Source organism: Heterodontus francisci, chromosome 49 (genome assembly GCF_036365525.1).
Source record: "Heterodontus francisci isolate sHetFra1 chromosome 49, sHetFra1.hap1, whole genome shotgun sequence".
NCBI classification, from domain to species: domain Eukaryota; kingdom Metazoa; phylum Chordata; class Chondrichthyes; order Heterodontiformes; family Heterodontidae; genus Heterodontus; species Heterodontus francisci.
This window is the reverse complement of record NC_090419.1, coordinates 14,063,992-14,087,602: the sequence shown is the minus strand read 5'-3', so window position 1 is coordinate 14,087,602 and position 23,611 is coordinate 14,063,992. Positions and strand designations below refer to the sequence as shown.

At 55.7% G+C, this 23,611-nt stretch overlaps 1 protein-coding gene across 1 annotated transcript; it reads right to left on the bottom strand.

Moving 5' to 3' along the window:
* Positions 1-518: 518 nt before the first annotated feature.
* On the bottom strand, positions 519-21,691 carry LOC137358397 (GATA-binding factor 2-like). The gene is made up of 6 exons (XM_068024339.1): positions 21,259-21,691; positions 14,324-14,592; positions 8,667-9,104; positions 3,662-3,807; positions 2,850-2,975; positions 519-2,326 (listed from the first exon to the last, which is right to left on the bottom strand). The coding sequence occupies exons 2-6, from the start codon at positions 14,538-14,540 to the stop codon at positions 2,021-2,023; spliced, it is 1,233 nt and encodes a 410-aa protein (XP_067880440.1). The 5' UTR covers positions 14,541-14,592; positions 21,259-21,691; the 3' UTR covers positions 519-2,020.
* Positions 21,692-23,611: the final 1,920 nt, after the last annotated feature.

Genomic DNA, 23,611 nt, shown 5'->3' with positions numbered 1-23,611 from the left:
AATCACCGCCCTTAACCGTTTAAATTCCCAGGGAATACAACCCTAGTTTGCGTCATCGCGCCCAGTAATTTAACCCTCGGAGTGTGGGTAACATTCTGGCGAACTTACGCTGCGCTCCCTGAGCAAAGATAGCGCAACGCCCCGGAGCGTACCGCGGGCACGCTGTGTGAAACCCGCGCCGGGGGGCAAGGCGGGGCTGGGAGCCGGAGTGCCGGTGCCCCCTCCCCCCCCCTTCCCAGCGTCCCTGTGCCACTGCTGGAAGGCCGCAGTTCCCTCCCTGCAGGGTGGACCAAGGCGGAGCGACACTCTTGGAGCTCGGGGGTGGGGCGGTGCAGGGAGAGAGTGGGGACTAATGCCCGCCCTCCTGCCCCCTCTCTCCAGCTGGCATCGAGCACAGTAACCACGCCCCCCCCCCCCCTCACCACACAGAACGTGAGGGCTGGCACAACAATTCAACCAAGAGGCAACTACACCCTTGACAAGTGCGAATCAATTATTGAATCAAGCAATTATTTATTGTTTGAAGGGGAGAGGGGTTTATTCCACACAGAGATATATATATATATAAAAAATACATCGACAATTTATTGAACTGTTTGAGGAAGACGAGCAAGCGTTGAAAAAAAAAATTAAGTCCGGTACAATCAGCCCATCCTGTTACTATCTGGGGTCGGTGACTGGCGGAGGTTACACAGAACTGCTAACTACGGTGAGCGACCGAGGGGGCTCTGAATGGATAGCAGGCGGAGCGGGCAGTCGATGCTGCAAAATGACACTCTGTCATAAACGTGAAAAACACACAGCTTCCATTGTGCTAAATCATTCACAGCGCAGCCATCTGCCCGAGAGAGAGAGAGAGATTCTCAATGCATATTCATACAGCCTTGGGCTAATACAAGACAAGTCTGCTGCATGTTTCCCCAGTGCGAACGGTCCAGAAGCAGGTTTTTAAAAATTCAGATAACCTGTGCATATCGCCAAGGCGTACGTGGCCGGGCTCTATGCTCGGAGCAGGAACCATCAATCGAGAAGTTTCGCTCTTCGTGGGGAGCGTGCGGAGGAGATTTATTCGGAGTTACTGAGAGAGACTGGGAGAAGCTGGGACTGTTCTCCTGAGAGCAGAGAGGGTTGGGGGAGATTTAATCGGGGTGTGCAAAAATCAGGAAGGGTTTCGATCGTGTAAATAAGGAAAACTGTTTCCCATGGCAGTAACTGGAGGGACACAGGTTTGCGATAACTGGCAAAAAAGACGGGGAAAGGAGAATGTTTTCGACGCAGTGAGTTGTTGTGATCTGGGACGCGCTGCCTGAAAGGGCGGTGGAAGCAGATTCAGTAGTAACTTTCAAAAGGGGGATTGGAGAAATACTGGAAGGGGAGAAATTTTCAGGGATATGGGGGAAGGAGAAGGAGGGGAGCGTGGGATGAATTGGATGGCTCATCCGCGCACAGTGGGCGGCATCCTTTTGCGCCACGCAATTCGCGGCCACGCCAATCTCGGGTTCAAACTGTTAGGAGGAAGGCTGAGCAGGATTGTAGTTTTGGGAACGAGCGAGTTTGGGAGCGGAAGGCGAGCTAAAGCGGCAAGTCTCGGTTCCGGGTTGGCCAACTTGGTGCGCGCCGACGAACGCGACAGGTTCTTGGAAAGGAAGCTCCTTCTCCTGTGGGGGAATTCTTCGCTTTCCGCTCACGTTCTTGACCACGGTGGAAACGAGGACGGTCGGGCAAGCATCGGAAAGGTATAAGGCCATCATCAGCTGATGTGTCAATTTGAAAAAAATACGGCGCTGGATGAGGTCTGGAATCCAGAAAGAGACCCGGGATACAAGGCAGTCAGTGGCTGAAGTCTCAATGGAGGAAACCCACCCGAGTCACAAATATGAAGTGTATTAATCTGTCGCATTCACCAGTAGCAGAATCACGTCGAGTAGAGTGTGCACAAGCCACCTTGCATGGGGCGTCAGCAATAATCCGCACACTATACCAACTCTCCCGCCACCTTTTGCTTGGAGCGGGCGATATCTTAACTGAGGGCGGACACCATACTGGTGGCAGGGTGGTGGCTGTAGCTTAAGGTGGACGGTGGGTGCAGGGCAGTGGGTGAGGCGAGCAGGTGAGGGGAGTGGCCATAGGGCATCATGTGGCCAATGGTGCTCATGTGGCTCTGGAAGGCAGAGGAGCTCAGGCAGAAAGGAGATCCCTCTCCTGCTGAATCTTTGGGCAACTCGCTGAAGTGTTCCTGAGCTTTCCTTGCTTTCTTGGACTTGTTGGAGAGTTTCCTGTTGCGTGTTTGTATGCCATCTTTCTTCATTGTTAAGGGTCTGTTCACCTGCAGGGAAAAGCAAAATTACAGCCATTGGAGCCCATATGATAGGGTCAGAGCTTTGTTCTGTATCTAACCCCCGTGCTGTACCTGTCCTGGGGAGTGTTTGATGGGGGACAGTGTAGAGGGAGCTTTACTCTGTATCTAACCCCTGTGCTGTACCTGCCCTGGGAGTGTTTGATGGGGACAGTGTAGAGGGAGCTTTACTCTGTACCTAACCCCGTGCTGTACCTGTCCTGGGGAGTGTTTGATGGGGACAGTGTAGAGGGAGCAACTAATGACTTCCCCTTTAGGGAAGGAAATCTGCCATCCTGACTCGGTCTGGCCTGCGTGTGACTCCAGAGCCTCAGCAACGGGGTTGACTCTTAACCGCCCAGCGAGCCACTCAGTCGTCGTGGGCAAGTAGGGACGGGCAATGAATAATGGATGAATAAATCAACACATGAGGGGAAGGGAAGGATAGGGTTATCGGGGTGGGAGGAGCAGATGGGCCGAATGGCCCGTTCCTGTGCTGCGGTCTCACACTTACATTGTGTAGTTTGTAGTACAAGCCACAGGCGTTGCAGACGGGGTCCCCGCTGATGTTGCGTCTCCACAGTGTGGTGGTGCTGGTGTGGCAGTTGGCGCACTGCGTGCCCGCTCGCTTGCTCACGATCTGAATCGATGACAGGTTTGCGGAGGTTGTGGGGGTTGGGTGGTAGAGAAAAGAAAAACACATTGAAAGGACTTCCTTTGTGAAATTTCTGCGGCAGAGTCGGGATCCGCGGGTGCCGCCCGAGCGCCCGCCCCTGGCGTTAAGGGCCTCAGTGGGGGCGCAGGGGAGACTGACCGGAATGATACCGGGGGATGAGAGCAGGCAGTGACGTGGAGAAGCTGGGATTGCTGTCCTTCGAGCAGAGGAGGTTAAGAGGAGATTTAATAGTGGCGTTCAGAGTTGTGAAGGGTTTCGATAGGGAGAAACCGTGTGCACTGGCTGCTGGGTCAGGCACCAGAGGAAATAGATTTAAGATAATCAGCCAAAGATCCAAATAGGAGGTGAGATTTTTCATGATGCATTCTCTATCCCAGAGAGAGCTCAGTCGTTGAGTAGATTCAAAGACGGAGATCCGATAGATTTTTGGGCACCGAGGGAATACTAGCTTTCAAAAGGGGAATCGATAAATACTTGAAGGGGGAAAAAATTGCTCAAGGCAACAGGAGAAAGATCAAGGGTCGAGGGGAATGGGACTAATTGTAGAGCTGGCACAGACGCAATGGGCCGAACGGTCACCTCCTGAGCAGTAAGGCTCCAAGATTCAACGTTGTACGTGGGGAACCAAGTCTGAGATGGTGGGCACTCACCAGTCTTTTCTTGGGCCGTATCAATGGTCGGTTCTGGCCATTCATTTTGTGGTACAGGCCACAGGCATTGCACAGGTAGTGTCCCGTCCCGTCCCTCCGCCACAGTGGCGTGGCCGTCGCACCGCAGTTCACGCATTCACGAGCCTCTGAAATTAAACACATCGGGCCATGTTCATCAAGAGCCAGGGAGACGCCGTCAGGGACCTGCCTCCACACACCCGAGAGCAGAGAGGCAGGGGGGAAATTCAGAGCAACAAGTAGGTTTTAACAGGACAGGGTGGCAAAATATCAGCCGTGGCAAAATATCAGCCGTGGCACAGATCATGGGTTCGAGGCCCCGCTCGAGAGTCTCGAGCACTGAATCTAAGGAGACACTCCCACAGTGCCAGTACTGAGGGAGCGCCGCACTGACGGAGGGCCAGTACTGAGGGAGCACCGCACTGTCGGAGGGTCAGTACTGAGGGAGGGCCGCACTGACGGAGGGTCAGTACTGAGGGAGCGCCGCACTGACGGAGGGCCAGTACTGAGGGAGCGCCGCACTGGCGGAGGGCCAATACTGAGGGAGGGCCGCACTGGCGGAGGGCCAATACTGAGGGAGCGCCGCGCTGTCAGAGTGTCAGTACTGAGGGAGCGCCGCACTGTCGGAGGGTCAGTACTGAGGGAGGGCCACACTGTCGGAGGGTCAGTAATGAGGGAGCGCCGCACTGTCGGAGGGTCAGTACTGAGGGAGCGCCGCACTGTCGGAGTGTCAGTACTGAGGGAGCGCCGCACTGTCGGAGTGTCAGTACTGAGGGAGCGCCGCACTGTCGGAGGGTCAGTACTGAGGGAGCGCCGCACTGTCGGAGTGTCAGTACTGAGGGAGCGCCGCACTGTCGGGGGGTCAGTACTGAGGGAGCGCCGCACTGTCGGAGGGTCAGTACTGAGGGAGCGCCGCACTGTCGGAGGGTCAGTACTGAGGGAGCGCCGCACTGTCGGAGGGTCAGTACTGAGGGAACGCCGCACTGTCAGAGGGTCAGTACTGAGGGAGCGCCGCACTGTCGGAGGGTCAGTACTGAGAGAGCGCTGCACTGTCGGAGGGTCAGTACTGAGGGAGCGCCGCACTGTCGGAGGGTCAGTACTGAGTGAGCGCCGCACTGTCGGAGGGTCAGTACTGAGTGAGCGCCGCACTGTCGGAGGTTCAGTACTGAGGGAGGGCCACACTGTCGGAGGGTCAGTACTGAGGGAGCGCCGCACTGTCGGAGGGTCAGTACTGAGAGAGCGCTGCACTGTCGGAGAGTCAGTACTGAGGGAGGGCCACACTGTCGGAGGGTCAGTACTGAGGGAGCGCCGCACTGTCGGAGGGTCAGTACTGAGTGAGCGCCGCACTGTCGGAGGGTCAGTACTGAGGGAGCGCCGCACTGTCGGCGGGTCAGTACTGACGGAGCGCCGCACTGTCGGAGGGTCAGTACTGAGGAGGGCCGCACTGACGGAGGGTCAGTACTGAGGGAGCGCCGCACTGTCGGAGGGTCAGTATTGAGGGAGCGCCACACTGTCGGAGGCTCAGTACTGAGGGAGCGCCGCACTGTCGGAGGGTCAGTACTGAGTGAGCGCCGCACTGTCGGAGGGTCAGTACTGAGGGAGGGCCGCACTGTCGGAGTGTCAGTACTGAGGGAGCGCCGCACTGTCGGAGGGTCAGTACTGAGTGAGCGCCGCGCTGTCGGAGGGTCAGTACTGAGGAGGGCCGCACTGACGGAGGGTCAGTACTGAGGGAGCGCCGCACTGTCGGAGGGTCAGTACTGAGGGAGCGCCGCACTGTCGGAGGGTCAGTACTGAGGGAGTGCCGCACTGTCGGAGGGTCAGTACTGAGGGAGCGCCACACTGTCGGAGGGTCAGTACTGAGGGAGCGCCGCGCTGTCAGAGGGTCAGTACTGAATGAGCGCCACACTGTCGGAGGGTCAGTACTGAGGGAGGGCTGCACTGACTGAGGGTCAGTCCTGAGGGAGCGCCGCACTGTCGGAGGGTCAGTACTAAGGGTGGGCTGCACTGACCGAGGGTCAGTCCTGAGGGAGTGCCGCGCGGTCGGAGGGTCAGTACTGAGGGAGCGCCACGCTGTCGGAGGGTCAGTACTGAGGGAGTGCCGTGCTGTCGGAGGGTCAGTCCTGAGGGAGCGCCGCACTGACGGAGGGTCAGTACTGAGGGAGCGCCGCACTGTCGGAGGGTCAGTACTGAGTGAGCGCCGCACTGTCGGAGGGTCAGTACTGAGGGAGGGCCGCACTGTCGGAGTGTCAGTACTGAGGGAGCGCCACACTGTCGGAGGGTCAGTACTGAGGAGGGCCGCACTGACGGAGGGTCAGTACTGAGGGAGCGCCGCACTGTCGGAGGGTCAGTACTGAGGGAGCGCCGCACTGTCGGAGGGTCAGTACTGAGGGAGCGCCACACTGTCGGCGGGTCAGTACTGAGGGAGCGCCGCGCTGTCGGAGGGTCAGTACTGAATGAGCGCCACACTGTCGGAGGGTCAGTACTGAGGGAGGGCTGCACTGACTGAGGGTCAGTACTGAGGGAGTGCCGTGCTGTCGGAGGGTCAGTCCTGAGGGAGCGCCGCACTGACGGAGGGTCAGTACTGAGGGAGCGCCACGCTGTCGGAGGGTCAGTACTGAGGGAGCGCCGCACTGTCGGAGGGTCAGTACTGAGGGAGCGCCACGCTGTCGGAGGGTCAGTACTGAGGGAGCGCCGCACTGTCGGAGGGTCAGTACTGAGGGAGCGCCGTGCTGTCGGAGGGTCAGTACTGAGGGAGCGCCGCACTGTTGGAGGGTCAGGACTGAGGGAGCTCCGCACTGTCGGAGGGTCAGTACTGAGGAAGCGCTGCGTTGTCGGAGTGTCAGTTCTGCGGGAGCGCCGCAAGGTCGGAGGGTCAGTACTGAGGGAGCGCCGCGCTGTCGGAGGGTCAGTACTGAGGGAGCTCTGCACTGTCGGAGGGTCAGTACTGAGGGAGCGCCGCACTGTCGGAGGGTCAGTACTGAGGGAGCTCTGCACTGTCGGAGGGTCAGTACTGACGGAGCGCCGCACTGTTGGAGGGTCAGGACTGAGGGAGCGCTGCACTGTCGGAGGGTCAGTACTGAGGGAGCGCTGCACTGTCGGAGGGTCAGTACTGAGGGAGCGCTGCACTGTCGGAGGGTCAGTACTGAGGGAGCGCCGCACGGTCGGAGGGTCAGTACTGAGGGAGCACCGCACTGTCGGAGGCTCAGCACTGAGGGAGCGCCGCAATGTCAGAGGGTCAGTACTGAGGGAGCGCCGCGCTGTCGGAGGGTCAGTACTGAGGGAGCGCCGCGCTGTCGGAGGGTCAGTACTGAGGGAGCGCTGCGCTGTCGGAGCGTCAGTACTGAGGGAGCTCCGCACTGTCGGAGGGTCAGTACTGAGGGAGCGCCACGCTGTCGGAGGGTCAGTACTGAGGGAGCTCTGCACTGTCGGAGGGTCAGTACTGAGGGAGCTCTGCACTGTCGGAGGGTCAGTACTGAGGGAGTGCCGCACTGACGGAGGGTCAGTACTGAGGGAGTGCCGCACTGTCGGAGGGTCAGTACTGAGGGAGCGCCGCACTGTTGGAGGGTCAGTACTGAGGGAGCGCCGTGCTGTCGGAGGGTCAGTACTGAGGGAGCGCCGCACTGACGGAGGGTCAGTACTGAGGGAGCGCTGCACTGTCGGAGGGTCAGTACTGAGGGAGCGCTGCACTGTCGGAGGGTCAGTACTGAGGGAGCGCTGCACTGTCGGAGGGTCAGTACTGAGGGAGCGCCGCACGGTCGGAGGGTCAGTACTGAGGGAGCACCGCACTGTCGGAGGCTCAGCACTGAGGGAGCGCCGCACTGTCAGAGGGTCAGTACTGAGGGAGCGCCGCGCTGTCGGAGGGTCAGTACTGAGGGAGCGCCGCGCTGTCGGAGGGTCAGTACTGAGGGAGCGCTGCGCTGTCGGAGCGTCAGTACTGAGGGAGCTCCGCACTGTCGGAGGGTCAGTACTGAGGGAGCGCCACGCTGTCGGAGGGTCAGTACTGAGGGAGCTCTGCACTGTCGGAGGGTCAGTACTGAGGGAGCTCTGCACTGTCGGAGGGTCAGTACTGAGGGAGCGCTGCACTGTCGGAGGGTCAGTACTGAGGGAGCGCTGCACTGTCGGAGGGTCAGTACTGAGGGAGCGCCGCACGGTCGGAGGGTCAGTACTGAGGGAGCACCGCACTGTCGGAGGCTCAGCACTGAGGGAGCGCCGCACTGTCAGAGGGTCAGTACTGAGGGAGCGCCGCGCTGTCGGAGGGTCAGTACTGAGGGAGCGCCGCGCTGTCGGAGGGTCAGTACTGAGGGAGCGCTGCGCTGTCGGAGCGTCAGTACTGAGGGAGCTCCGCACTGTCGGAGGGTCAGTACTGAGGGAGCGCCACGCTGTCGGAGGGTCAGTACTGAGGGAGCTCTGCACTGTCGGAGGGTCAGTACTGAGGGAGCTCTGCACTGTCGGAGGGTCAGTACTGAGGGAGTGCCGCACTGACGGAGGGTCAGTACTGAGGGAGTGCCGCACTGTCGGAGGGTCAGTACTGAGGGAGCGCCGCACTGTTGGAGGGTCAGTACTGAGGGAGCGCCGTGCTGTCGGAGGGTCAGTACTGAGGGAGCGCCGCACTGACGGAGGGTCAGTACTGAGGGAGCGCCACCCTGTTGGAGGGTCAGTACTGAGGGAGCGCCGCACGGTCGGAGGGTCCATCTTTCAGATGGAAGATTTAACCAAGGCCCCCGTCTGACCTCTCGGGTGGACTAAAAGATCTCGCGGCCGCTATTTAGAAGGAGGACGTTTTGTGGGGAGTTCTCCCTGGCGTCAATATCCATCCCTCAAACAACATCGTGGGAAAGAGCATTTGGATCATTATCAACTTGCTGAGGGCGGGAGCTTGCTGTGTGTAAATTGGCTGCTGCAGTCTCTTGGTTACAGCAATGACAGTACTAATCTGGAGGCTCCAACCCCGCGCGCCCTCTGCTGCCCTCCTCAACTTGGGTCTTACCGGTTGGCATTAAAGGCAGATTATGTTTGAGTTCTGTTGAATGGCCGTCAATGATCGGACCTCCCGCAGACTGGTAGAGACTCCCGTGGTAAGCCGGGGGGTGGCTGCTCAGGTCCAGCTGCTCTTCCTGGCCCAGCAACAGCAGGCTGGAACTCAGCGGGCTGGCCCGCTCCATCTTCATCACCTCGCAGTACTTTGGACTCTCCTTCTCCAGGCCGAGCGCAGGCTCCGGGCTGGCCTCCTTGAGCGGTCGGAAGCCGTAGAGGTGCTGGCTGTGGTGGGGGGAGGGCAAGCCGGAGGAGGCCTGGTACAGCGGGAGGGAGGCCTTGGCGTAGGCCCCAACCGTCGACCAGGCCCCGTTGTACGGGTGACCGATTGCCTGCCCGGTCTCCATCCACTGCAGGCTGTTGAGCAAGTGAGGGGAGTAGACCTGGCGACCTGTGTAGAAGGGGGGGGGGGAAAGATTAAAAAAAAACTGTCCGTTAAAATAAGAACATCAGAAATTGGAGCAGGTGGAGGCCATTCGGCCCTTCGAGCCTGCACCGCCATTCTAGAAGATCATGGCTGATCTTCAACCTCAGCTCCACCTTCCCACCAGCTCCTCAGGGCTGTGTTTGCACCAAGCAAGCACGGTCCAAATCATCGCCATGGTTTGCTGTGGTGTTACCTGTGGGTTAGCCTAGCGAAACGCTTAAACCAGTCAACACAGACCTCGGGTAGGCATGTTTTGCCAAGACGCATGCTCTATCTCAATTCTAAAGCAGCTCCCAAACCCTTGCGGCCCACATGCTCCGTGTCTGTGTTTCAGTTCCTTACGGACCTCCTCCCACCCCCTCTCCATCTCCCCCCATCACCATATCCTTCTATTCCTCTCTCCCTCATGTGTTTATCCAGCTTCCCCCTTAAATGCATCGATACTATTCACCCCTCAAACACTCCCAGTGGTAGCCAGTTCCACATTCCCACCACTCTCTGGGGAAACTCCTCCCGTACTCCCGACCGGATCTACTGGTGGCTGTCTTATATTGACGACCCCTGTTTTAGGTCTCCCCCTCAAGCTTGCTACATCTACCCTCTCAAACCCTTACATAATTTAATCAGGACACCCCCTCAGCCTTCTTTTTTGTCTACAGAGAAGAGCTGCGGCCTGGTCAAATTTTCCTGATCGTTCTAACCTCTCAAGTTCTAGTACCATCCTTGTGAATCTTTTTCACACCTTCGCCAGTGCCTCTGCATCCTTTGTATAACACAGGGACCAGTACTCCAGGGTCAAATGCTGTAGGGCAGACCTCAAACCGTCAACCCTCTGACTCAGAGGGAGGGGGGGGGGGTGCGGGGGAGCGAACGATACTGAATTTAATTGGGAGCATTGTGCGCGGTTCTGGACACACTGTAAGGGAGGGTATGAGAGCCACGGAAAGGGGACAGGGGACACAAGAGGAATACCAACAGGGAGAGGTTAGCGCGTGGAGAAATGGATCACAAAACCTGATCGTTTTCAGTGTGGCGGAAAAGGTCAAGAGGGGAACTGGTGAAAGATTATTCCTGCTGGCTGGTGACTCACTAAGAAGGGAGCCCTGACTGAGGACAACCACTGGAAAACTGAAGGAAATGACGCGATTTTAATACGTTATTTGAGGGGCTTCAGTTATAGGTGGAGAGACTGGGAGAAGCTGGGGTTGTCCTCATTAGAGCAGAGAAGGTGAAGAGGAGATTTAATAGAGGCGTTCAAAACCATGAAGGGTTTTGACAGAGTAGACAAAGGGCCAGCAGGGACACACGATGGACCGAATGGCCTTCTCTGTGCTGTGTTCCTCTAGGATTAGAATCGGAAATGTTTTATCAAAGTGGGTTACAAGGCAGATATTGTGACGTCACTTCAAAGAAGAATTGCAACAAAAAAAAAAGGACAGACTTGCATTGATATAGCGCCTTTCATGGCCACTGGACATCTCGAAGCGCTTTGCAGTCAATAAAGTACTTTTTAGAAGTGTTGTAACACAGGAAAGGCGGCAGCCAATTTGCGCACAGCAAGCTCCCGCGATGTGATAAATGACCCAGATCCTCTGTTTCTCTGAGCTGTTGACTGAGGGCTGAACACGGGCCAGGGCACCGAGACAGCGCCACGGGGCATCTTTTACATCCACCCGATCGGGCAGACGGGGCCCCCGGTTTAACGTCGCGCCCCCGAGAGACGGTGCAGCTCTCCCTCGGTACTGCACAGGAGTGCCAGCCTCGTGCGTTCTGTGCTCACGCCCTGCGGCGCGGGCCGGCCTCAAATGGCAACAGCTCACCCTCGGCTGTCGCCGCGGTCTGCGGGATCTTGCCGCGCGCAAATTGGCGGCTGCCGCACCTCGGGGGTGGCCCGATTTGGCCGCGAGGCGCGTCGGGGACGACCGAAGGTGGTGACAGGCGGCAGACGGATGCAGCATCTCTGCCGAGCGGCCCTGCGGAAGGGGTTGATGCTGCAGTAAGAGCAGGCTTTTATCTATAAACGAGGCTGATTAGTTTGACAGATAAAGTCCAACAGTCAGGAAATTGTAACTCTGCTCAAATGACTTAAGTGACACGACTTTCCTCACCCCTGCCTGGGGGGGGGGGGGGGGGGGGGGGGGGCACGCGCGGGGGAAACCAGGTTTTCGCCTGCAAGCCCCCCTGTTGAAAGCTTCCCTTTTTAGTCCAAGGGAGGGAAGGGTGATCGAAGCGGGTGGGATGGGAGGTTGGCATGGAAGGGAGAGCCACGGCACGATCAGATGGCAGAATACGGCCAAGTCGCAATCCCGCGAGTCTCGTGCGTTATGAAAACAGGGGAATAAAAAAAAAAACAAGAGACTTGCATTTCTCCGGCGTCTTTCACCACCTCGGGACGTCCCGCCGCAACTCCTTCCGGCCAAAGGGGGCCAGCTCGCTGTTGTAATGTCGGAAACGCGGCAGCCAATTTGCGCACAGCAAGCTCCCACAGGCAGCAACGTGATGAGTGACCACAACAAATGCTTTTTATTTGGAAGAGGTGTTGGTTGAGGGATCAATATTAGGTGCAGGGCACTGGGGAGGACTCCCCACCTTCACTTCCCCCCCCCCCCCCACCCCACCGTCCCTCCAACCCCGCACCCTGGCCCCCGCTCTTCTACACGGGATCTTTTACGTCCACCCAAGAGGGCAGACGGGCTCTTGGTCTGATGTCTCATCCCAACAGACCGCATCTCCAACAGTGCAGCACTCCCTCAGTACTGACCCTCCAACAGTGCAGCACTGACCCTCCAACAGTGCAGCACTGACCCTCCAACAGTGCAGCACTCCCTCAGGACTGACCTCCAACAGTGCAGCACTGACCCTCCAACAGTGCAGCACTCCCTCAGGACTGACCCTCCAACAGTGCAGCACTGACCCTCCAACAGTGCAGCACTGACCCTCCAACAGTGCAGCACTCCCTCAGGACTGACCCTCCAACAGTGCAGCACTGACCCTCCAACAGTGCAGCACTCCCTCAGGACTGACCCTCCAACAGTGCAGCACTGACCCTCCAACAGTGCAGCACTCCCTCAGGACTGACCCTCCAACAGTGCAGCACTGACCCTCCAACAGTGCAGCACTCCCTCAGGACTGACCCTCCAACAGTGCAGCACTCCCTCAGTACTGACCCTGCAACAGTGCAGCACTGACCCTCCAACAGTGCAGCACTGACCCTCCAACAGTGCAGCACTCCCTCAGGACTGACCCTCCAACAGTGCAGTACTGACCCTCCAACAGTGCAGCACTGACCCTCCAACAGTGCAGCACTCCCTCAGGACTGACCCTCCAACAGTGCAGCACTGACCCTCCAACAGTGCAGCACTCCCTCAGGACTGACCCTCCAACAGTGCAGCACTGACCCTCCAACAGTGCAGCACTCCCTCAGGACTGACCCTCCAACAGTGCAGCACTGACCCTCCAACAGTGCAGCACTCCCTCAGGACTGACCCTCCAACAGTGCAGCACTCCCTCAGTACTGACCCTCCAACAGTGCAGCACTCCCTCAGTACTGACCCTCCAACAGTGCAGCACTCCCTCAGGAATGACCCTCCAACAGTGCAGCACTCCCTCAGGACTGACCCTCCGACTATGTGGCGCTCCCTCAGTACTGACCCTCCGACTATGTGGCGCTCCCTCAGTACTGACCCTCTGACAGTGCGGCGCTCCCTCAGTACTGACCCTCTGACAGCGCAGCACTCCCTCAGTACTGACCCTCCAACAGTGCAGCACTCCCTCAGGACTGACCTCCAACATTGCAGCGCTCCCTCAGTACTGACCCTCTGACAGTGTGGCGCTCCCTCAGTACTGACCCTCCGACAGTGCGGCGCTCCCTCAGTAGTGACCCTCCGACAGTGCAGCGCTCCCTCAGTATTGACCCTCCCACAGTGCGGCGCTCCCTCAGTACTGACCCTCCGAAAGTGCGGCGCTCCCTCAGTACTGATCCTCCGACAGTGTGGCACTCCCTTAGTACTGACCCTCCGACAGTGCAGCGCTCCTTCAGTACTGACCCTCCGAAAGTGCGGCACTCCCTCAGTACTGACACTCCGACAGTGCGGCGCTCCCTCAGTACTGACCCTCCGACAGTGCAGCGCTCCCTCAGTACTGACCCTCCGACAGTGCGGCGCTCCCTCAGTACTGACCCTCCGACTGTGCGGCGCTCCCTCAGTAGAGACCCTCCAACAGTGCGGCACTCCCTCAGTACTGCGCTGGGAGCATCACTCTGGATTTTCTGCTCGAGTCCCTGGAGTGGAGACCCAAAAGCACAACCTCCTGACTCTGAGGCGGGACGAGACCCACGGAGCCTGCACAGCACTTCATCGTCTCGCAGCTCACTGCGACTTCACGGCCGGTGAGTCATGCCCGGTGCAAGCTGGGCTCCCTCGGCAGGTCATAAAGGACACGGGACAATAGCCACTCACATTAAGCACCCGGATCAGATCCTATTTATAGAGAACCCTGCAGATTCCTCGGGGCGGGCTTTTGTCCCTGCATCAAACCAGTCTCCCTGAATCCATCACTGAACATCTGGATACCGGGCACAGGGATTGTCCGGACCCCCTGCTGAATTCCTCGATCTATAAGTGAGCACGGGAGTCTGCTGGCCTTTGCTATCCTCGGCCTCAAAGCTGGGAGGGAAGGACAGTAACAGAATGTTAGCTTTGCTTCAGTGGGTCTCACTCAACACAGGGCCGACGCTTCCCGGTGTCGGTAATCGAGGGCACGCTGCACTGTCACCGGTGCCATCTTCCAGGAGGAGGCACCATAAACCCCGAGGCCCCCTCCCCTCCACCCTGTCCGCCCTCGAGCGGACAGGAAAAGATCCCACGGCCACCCACTGGAAGAATAGCAGTGGGCGCAGGGTGGTGGGAGTTCTCTCCGGTGTCCCGGAACCAATATTTAGCCCTCAACCTAACACGCCTCGATAAAAAAAAATCATCACATTTCTGTTTGTGGGATCTTGCTGTGCTCAAATTGGCTACCGCCAATAGCGTTGCAATAGCGACAGCATTCGGCAGTGAAGGGCTTCGGGATGTCCTGAAGGTTTGGGCGATCGGTGGTGGTGTTGGGGGTGGGGGAGCGGGGTGCCTGTGTAAATGCCAGAACCTCCCTTCCTTTGGGAGCAGGAGGAGAGTCAGGGTACTCACTGTGCCGGTAGCTCCCGATAGCCCTGCCATGCATCGGGCTGGTGTAGTACGACTGGGCCAGGCTCCCCTCGCCCTCGGCGTGGCTGAAGAAGGCGTCAGCCTCGTCCGCGGCCGGCTGCAGGGGGATCTCGTCCGCGTAGTGGAGCAGCGGTTCCTGCCCGACGCTCAACAAGGCATGCTGGGGCAGCCAGCGGGAATGTTCCGATGACTCCTCCATCTCCCGCGCCAAGGGTCAATCTCTTCCAGCCGGCAGAGATTGCACTCGCAACCTGCAAAAGTAGGTTATCAAAATGTAATATTCAATCTCGGGATGTACAGTAACCTGTACCCTGAGTAAACCCTTACAATGACTCTCACAGTGTTCAGTTCCATTCACAACTCCTCAGATACTGAAGCAGTCCGTGTAGAAATGCAGCAAGACCTGGACAATATCCAGGCTTGGGCTGATAAGTGGCAAGTAACATTCACAACACACAAGTGCCAGGCAACGACCGTCTCCGACAAGAGAGAATCTAACCATCTCCCCTTGACATTCAACGGCATTACCATCAATGAATCCCCCACTATCAACATCCTGGGGGGGCTTACCATTGACCAGAAACTGAACTGGACCAGCTGCATAAATACCGTGGCTACAAGAGCAGGTCAGAGGCTGGGAATTCTGTGGAGAGTAACTCACCTCCTGATTCCCCAAAGCCTGTCCACCATTACAAGGCACAAGTCAGGAGTGTGATGGGTGCAGCTCCAACAACACTCAAGACACTCGACACCATCCAGGACAAAGCAGCCCGCTTGATTGGCACCCCACCTTCCCCATTCACTCCCTCCACCACCGACGCACAGTGGCAGCAGTGTGTACCATCTACAAGATGCACTGCAGCAACGCACCAAGGCTCCTTCGACAGAACCTTCCAAACCCGCGACCTCTACCAACTAGAAGGACAAGGGCAACAAATACATGGGAACAGCACCACCTGCAAGTTCCCCTCCAAGTCACGCACCATCCTGACTTGGAACTATACCGGCCGTTCTTTCACTGTCGCTGGGTCAAAATCCTGGAACTCCCTCCATAACAGCACTGTGGGTGGACCTACCCCACATGGACTGCAGCGGTTCAAGAAGGCAGCTCACCACCACCTTCTCAAGGGGCAATTAGGGATGGGCAATAAATGCTGGCCTGGCCAGCGACGCCCACATCCCATGAATGAATAAAAAGAAATTATCTGGGACGGTGTACAAAAACCCTTACCCTGAATAAACAAGGACCCCCTACAACAACAACAACAACTACAGCACTGATTCATATAGCATCTTAAACATAATAAAATGTCTCAAAAGAATGGGAATGGGAGGTGCGCAAATACTGCAACTGGCTGTGAGATAGGGGGGTGGGGAGCGAGGCCATGGAGTGATTTGAAAACAAGGATGAGAATTTTAAAATCGAGGTGCTGTCAGTCCGGGAGCCAGTGCAGGTCAGCGGGCACAGGGGGGCGATGGGTGAACGGGGCTTGGCACAAGTTGGGACACCAAGGTTACGGACAGTCAGGGTCAGCCTCAGAGCATTACCAGGGAGAGGGACGGGATTGGTGACCAGGGAACAGAGTTTGGAGCGGGATTCAAAGGCAATGGCTTCGGTCTTTGAAATATTTAGTCGGAAGAAATTTTTGCTCATCCAGTACTGGATGTTGGATCAGCAGTCTGATAATTCAGAGACAGCGGAGGAGTCGAGCTCATCACTCTCAGTGCTGGAGACTAGGGTGGAGGGAGACAGGGGAGAGGGGTTTAATCGGACGGTTTGCAGTAGAGAAAGGAAGCTGGGAGGTTTGGGAAGGTGGGGGGGGGGGGGGGGTTGTCTTTGTATTCCAGGATGATCCTGGAATATTGGGACAGTTTCGGCAGATGAGAGTAGGACGCTACCGTGCTTTATGTGGCCCTCCCCAGTTCCGCCTGTCTCAAGTACAAATTTTCACGGACCGCTTTCCCTTCATGCCCGCCTTGGCTCCCTCTCCCCAGCCACCCCTACCCAGCAAAGATCCAGCAATCTGAGCCCTGAGGGCACTGCTGAGAGGGTGGGAGGGGGGGGGAAGGGGGCGAGAGATCTGGACGCTAATCAGAGAAGCAGGGAAAAATAGATCTGAAGTTCTGATTAACTGCAATTACCCCTCCACTGCACTCTCTGATCGCGAGCAAAGGCTGAACGTGGACGTCAGCGGTGGCGTGGGACAGGAGAATATTATCAACTGTTTTCCAAACTTGATACAGAGGTCGTTAAGCTCACTTATCAATGGATGACTGCAACGAGGACACTGGAGCAGAGATGGGGTGTGGACGTCAGGCATCCCTCGCAAAAAGCCCAGCCCCAGTTGAAAGTGGGGGATGGTGGGGGTTCTGGAACTGCCCTCCAGTGAGAATCAGCACCTTCAGGAAGGGGTGGGGGGGGGGGGGGGCGGGGAGTGAAACAGAGGGTGGGGGATTCCCGGAGCAGATAAACCCCTCCCAAACAAGGATGAGTATGAATCCCAAAGGACAGCGATCACGTTTGAGCAGAAGACTCCAGTTCAATCCTCACAGCCTCTACAATGTACGTCCTTGGGTCATCAGTAAAGTGAACAGAGTGCTTTGTTTGTTATTATTATTCGTTCGTGGGATGTGGGCATCGCTGGCATTTATTGCCCATCCCTAATTGCCCTTGAACTCAGTGGCTTGCGAGGCCATTTCAGAGGGCATTAAGAGTCAACCACATTGCTGTGGGTCTGGAGGCACATGTACAAAGAACAAAGAACAGTACAGCAAAGGAACAGGCCATTCGGCCCTCCAAGCCTGCGCCGATCTTGATGCCTGCCTAAACTAACACCTTCTGCACTTCCGGGGCCCATGTAGGCCAGACCGGGTGAGGACGGCAGATTTCCTTCCTTAAAGGACATTAGTGAACCAGTTGGGTTTTTACGACAATCGACTATGGTTTCATGGTCACCATTAGACTAGCTTTTTTTTAAAATTACAGATTTATTAATTGAATTCAAATTTCACCATCTGCCGTGGTGGGATTTGAACCCATGTCACCAGAGCACTGGGGCGTCTGGATTACTGGTCCAGTGACATTACCACTACACCACTGCCTCCCCCGTTAATACCCAGTGTAGGCAAGGATATCTCCCAGCTTAGGGTAAAGCTCCCTCTACACTGTCCCCATCAAACACTCCCAGGACAGGTACAGCACAGGGTTAGATACAGAGTAAAGCTCCCTCTACACCAGGGTCGTCCAAGCTTTTCGGAGAGAGGGCTGCATTACAATTTTTGCTTGGTCTGGGGGCCGGTGAGCAAATTTCGAAAGATAAAGGCATTAAAAATTTATCTTACTGATAAGAACAACAACAAATGTGCATTTTTGTGAAGAAGCTTTAAATGAGTAAACTAATTTATTGACTTACTTTCTCGTCACTATGTTGAAACTGATTCAGTGTCATACCTGGCATTGTTTTTGCTTTAATAAGTAGTCAATCTCTGCCCACACACCTTGATGTAGCGATGCAGAGTATTCTGAATACATGTCCATCTTTCAGGAGAGATCTTGATCTCTCTCCCCCCTCTCCCCATGCTCTGTGTGTGTGTGCGTGTGTGTGTCTCATTCTCTCTCTCCCTCCCACCCCCCCCCCCCCCCCCCCCCCCCTCTAGAACTAGGGGACACAGATTTAAGGTTTTTGGTAAGAGATGCAGGGGGAATATGAGGAAGCACTTTTTTACGCAGCAGGTGGTAATGACCGGGAACTCGCTGCCCACGAGGGTGGTGGAAGTGAAGATGATCAATGACTTCAAGAGGAAATTGGATGGCCACCTGAGAGAAATAGACTTGCAGGGCAACAGGGATCAAGCCAGGGAGTGGGACTGATTACATAGCTCCATGGAGAGCTGGCATGAGCTTGATGGACAGAACGGCCTCCTTCTGTGCCATAAGTAAATGACTCTTTTGACTCTCTCGCCCCCTCTCTGTCTGTCTCCTGCTCCACCCTCACTCTGGCCCTCTCCACACCAACTCTCTCTCTTTCTCCCCCAGCTCTCTCCACCCTGTGTCCCCAGTATTCCCTGCTCCCCGTTCTCAATGTCCGTCTCTCTGTGCCCTCCCCCCCCCCCCCACCCCGTTCCCCTTTCTCTCTCTCTCTGCTCCCCATGCTCTCTCCCACAGTTGCAGAGAGTGGAACGCTCAGCAGATGGTTTGTCATTCTTTTAAAAAAGATTGCTGTCAGTTTCACAGCTGACAGCTGCTGACATCGGGAACAGCTGTTCGCAACAGACTCCGGTTTTCCGGCGGGGTCTGACGCTTTTTTAAAAAAGCCCGTTGGAAAACCCCCGAGTCTGCTGGGAAACGGCTTTCCCGATGTCAGCAGCTGTCAGCTGTGAAACTGACAGCGCAATAGTCTAAAAGCTGGACAGAAAAAGGGAAATTTCTCATCTCCAGTCACGGTGAGGATGAGGAACGGCCCCAGGAACAGCTTACACCGGCGGGCCTGATCCTGGCACGCGGGCTGTATGTTGGACAACCCTGATCTACACTGTCCCCATCAAACACTCCCAGGACAGGTACCAGAACAGGGGTTAGATACAGAGTAAAGCTCCCTCTACACTGTCCCCATCAAACACTCCCAGGACAGGTACAGAACAGGGGTTAGATACAGAGTAAAGCTCCATCTACACTGTCCCCATCAAACACTCCAAGGGCAGGTACAGCATGGGGTTCGATACAGAGTAAAGCTCCCTCTACATTGTCCCCATCAAACGCTCCCAGGACAGATACAGCACAGGGGTTAGATACAGAGTAAAGCTCCCTCCACACTGTCCCCATCAAACACTCCCAGGGCAGGTACAACACGGGGGTTAGATACAGAGTAAAGCTCCATCTACATTGTCCCCCATCAAACACTCCCAGGGCAGGTACAGCACGGGGGTTAGATACAGAGTAAAGCTCCATCTACATTGTCCCCCATCAAACACTCCCAGGGCAGGTACAACACGGGGGTTAGATACAGAGTAAAGCTCCATCTACACTGTCCCCATCAAACACTCCCAGGACAGGTACAGAACGGGGGTTAGATACAGAGTAAAGCTCCCTCTACACTGTCCCATCAAACACTCCCAAGACAGGTACAGCACGGGGGTTAGTTACAGAGTAAAGCTCCATCTACACTGTCCCCATCAAACACTCCCAGGACAGGTACAACACGGGGTTAGTTCCAGAGTAAAGCTCCCTCTACACTGTCCCCATCAACACTCCCAGGGCAGGTACAGAACGGGGGTTAGATACAGAGTAAAGCTCCCTCTACACTGTCCCCATCAAACACTCCAGGACAGGTACAGAACGGGGGTTAGATACAGAGTAAAGCTCCCTCTACACTGTCCTATCCTCAAGACAGGCACTGCTTACTGTATCAGTGTGAAATGTCGTACATCACCCATTCTGAAAGGGATTGAAATTCCCTCTAAAAACTGCAGTGAATCCCAGACAGAAACCCTCGTTCTGACTGATGGATATCGGAGGTTACTGCAGCTGCACTTTGCCCTTTACCTAACTAAATATCCACAGTGTTGCACAAGGGATGGAAGTTAGGTGAGGTGACTGACGGCACGGTCGAAATGGAGGGTGTGGTGTCGGCTGAGGCTTTTGAGGGCGTGTGTATCCGTCGGAAGGTGTCGAAACAGAAAATCTTACAGCACAGAAGAATTCATCCCACGCTGACTAAACCCCCCCCCCCACTCCCTTGGAAGGTTCTATGACATTAAAGGCGCCCGTATAAATGCACGTTGCCGTTGAGGAGCGAATCTCACGCCCAAGGTTTAACTGCGCCTGTCCTCCGGGAGGAGTCGTGGGACCGAGGGAGTGGGAATTACTGGCAGAAACTTCAAAGGGGCACAGTCACAGCTGTCAGGCCACAAGTTAACAACAGTTCCACCGATTCAACCCGGCATTCGAACGATTGGCAGCGGCTTCAACCTCAGAATTTTGCTGTTTAACAATTCTGGACCCCCAAACCTCCACCACTCCCACCGCCCCCCACCCCCCCCCAGACTCTCCTGGCCCACGCACCCATCCCATCCCCACAGACAATGGAATGTGACTTCATTTAGGCGGGCTGGGAATCCCATCAGAGTAAACAACAGGCACACCCAATCCAATAAGCTGAGATCTTTTACAGGTTCACCAAGCCTGGCAGTCGCTGTCGGAATAAGAGCAGAGGAGGAGGGGTGGGGGGGGGGGGGTTCTCCCCGGGGCTAATATTTATCCCCCAACCAACAATCGCCAGAAGGAACAGATTATCTGTCCATTATCTAATTGCTGTGCGCAAATTGGCTGCTGTGTTTTCCCCAACGACGGCAACCCAGTCTTCCAAAAAGTGGCTGTGGAGGGCTCTGGAGGTGGGGAAAGGCGCTATAGTAATGTATGTTCTTTCTTTCCTGAAACGGGACTGGAAGGGGAAGGAAAAGAAAAAAAATCTCCTCGAACCCGCGGCCAGAAGGACCGCCCGGCTTCACGAAAGTGGCTCGCCCCGACCCTTCCCCGCGGGCGATTACGGAGGGGCAAGAAATGCTGGCCGTGGCCGTGATACCCGCATCCCACGAACCAACAAAACAGTACCAAAAACAACAAAAAAAAAAGACAAAAAACGAGGGCGAACCGCTGCTTCGAAGCAGAATTAAAACGGACGAGGCTGTGCGGAAGAGGACAGAGCCAGGGTGTCAACGCAGAAAGCTTGTCTCGATGATCAATTCCTAATCAGACTCGAAAACACTTCTTTTTATAAGGCATTTTTAAAAGGAAATTGAGACAGCATCTACTCATTTCAGGCAAATCTGCTCCCTTACAAATATAGCCCATAAGGAGTAGAAAATACTCAAATTAGGAAGATAAAGAGCACAGATAATAATCTTTGAAAGCCACTAACCTTCTTGAAAAAGTTACCAAAGATAAGTCTGCAGAGCAAATCTTGAAATCAGCAATAGTTCCAACACGGTTTGTCTTTGTTTTTTTCCTTGAGGAACAATATCAGACCGGAGGGAGGGGGGTGATTAAACTCACTGATACACCAACGACGGCTTTATGTCAGCTGGCTGGCTCACACTGGAGTCTGGGGGGGGTGGGGCGGGGGGTTAGTGGGAGGCAGAGGGAGGAAAGAGTTGAGGGATTGTCAGACCTCGCCTGCAAAAAAAACAACCCGCCTCCAGCCAACCACCAATCTGAAGCATCACCCCTCCCAGAGTCACTGCCATCCTTCATGCAGCTCGCCGTCCAAGCCAAGCTCAGGCCCAGTTGCGCTTTGCGAGGGTTCCGGACAGAGGCTGGAGGGTTTTCCACTCACCCCAGTCCTCGCTTTCCGCCACGACCCGATGTGTGAAGTGGCCAGACCCGCTCTCCCCCCCCCCCCCGACCACTGCACGGTGTGACGGCTGAGCTCGCCGGGGGTCCTGCGAGACAGGTTATATCTTGAGGGCCTTTTTTTTCCTCTCTCTAGTTGCGTGAGATAATCTTGAGATGCAGCTGCCTTGACCCACTCCGGTAAGGGGACCCTGCGTCCCTTACCAACCACGAGAACACAGGAAATAGGGGCAGGAGTAGACCATTCGGCCCATCGAGCCTGCTCCTCCGTTCAAAACGATCATGGCCGATCTTGGACTTCATCACTTTCCTGCCCTCTCCCCATATCCCCTTGATTTCCCGAGAGACCAAACATCCATCTATCCCAGCCTTAAATGTATTCAACGGCGCTCTGGGGTAGAGAATTCCAAAGATTCACAACCCTTTTAGTGCAGTAATTTCTCCTCATCTCAGTCCTGAATGATTGACCGTTTATCCTGAGACTGTGACCCCGCCTTCTAGACTCCCCGACCAGTGGGAACAACCCCTCGGCTTCTACCCTATCCAGCCCTTTCAGAATCTTTTGTGCCTCGATGAGATCGCCTCTCATTCTTCTAAACTCCAGAGAATATCGGCCCAATTTACTCAGCCTCTCATCACAGGACAGCCCCCTCATCCCAGGGACCAAACTGCATTGCTTTAGCGCCTTTCATCACCTCAGGGCGCTCCAAAGCACTTCCTAGCCAACGGAATCTTCGCCGCAGTGCGGTCACCGTTCTGACGTAGGAAGTGCGGCAGACATTTTGCGCACAGCAAGCTCCCACAAACTGCAATGTGATAAATGACCCAGATCATCTGTTTTTTTTCTTTAAGTGATGTTGGTTGAGGGATAAGTATAGGCCCCAGGACACCGGGGAGGGGGGGAACTCCCCTTAACCCACCCGAGGGGGCAGATTGGGCCTCAGTTTACATCTCATCTGAAAGATGCGCAGTTAAATGAATACTGTTCGTTGCAAGCCAAACACTTACTCCTGCACTAAACCCTCGATATATAAAACTGACCCCTCACGCTACTTCATATTCGGTGAATCGCTTACACAGATTCTCTGATTAACTTGCCGCTCCCGAGGGTCTCTAGCAAATAAATGTGTAAGGGGTTTGACAGGGTAGATGCGCAGGGGCTGCTCCCACCCCTCTGGCTGCAGAGTCTAGAACATGGGGGACACAAGCCATCAAAAACATTTTCATCTCCCCCTCTGGTTCTTTTTACCCATTATGTTAAATCTGTGTTCCTCTGGTTACCGACCCACTGGAAACCGTTTCTCCTCATTTACTCCATCAAAGCCCTTCCTGATTTTGAATGCCTCGATTAAATCTCCCCTTAACCTTCTCTGCCCAAAGGAGAACAGTCCCAGCTTCTCCCAGTCTCGCCGTCGAACTGAAGTCCCGCATCCATGGAACTTTTCTACTTGAGTAATTCTCCTCCGCACCCTCTCCACGCCCTTGGCCTCCTTTCTGAAGCGCGGTGCCCAGAATTAGACACAACACTACAGCTGGCATCTTTATCCATTCATTGTTTAAAAAAAAGATTCAGCGTTTTAAAATCAATCCGAGCCAGAAATGTTTCTTTGTTCGTTCATGGGATGTGGGCGTCGCTGGCTAGGCCAGCATTTCTTGCCCATCCCTAATTGCCCCTTGAGAAGGTGGTGGGTGAGCTGCCTTCTTGAACCGCTGCAGTCTGTGTGGGGTAGGTACACCCACAGTGCTGTTGGGGAGGGAGTTCCAGGATTTTGACCCACCGACAGCGAAGGAATGGCCATATAGCTCCAAGTCAGGATGGTGTGTGACTTGGGGGGGGGGAACTGAGAAGGGTGCCTGAATGGGTGCAGCTCCAACAACACTCAAGAAGCTCGACACCATCCAGGACAAAACAGCCCACATGA

Excerpts from the sequence above, each read along its gene's own strand:
- LOC137358397 (XM_068024339.1), bottom strand. The coding sequence starts at position 14,540 with ATGGAGGAGTCATCGGAACATTCCCGCTGGCTGCCCCAGCATGCCTTG. Across the intron at positions 9,105-14,323 it reads TATCGGGAGCTACCGGCACA|GTCGCCAGGTCTACTCCCCT; the intron begins GTGAGTACCCTG and ends CCTTCTACACAG. Across the intron at positions 3,808-8,666 it reads TCTGCCTTTAATGCCAACCG|AGGCTCGTGAATGCGTGAAC; the intron begins GTAAGACCCAAG and ends GTTTAATTTCAG.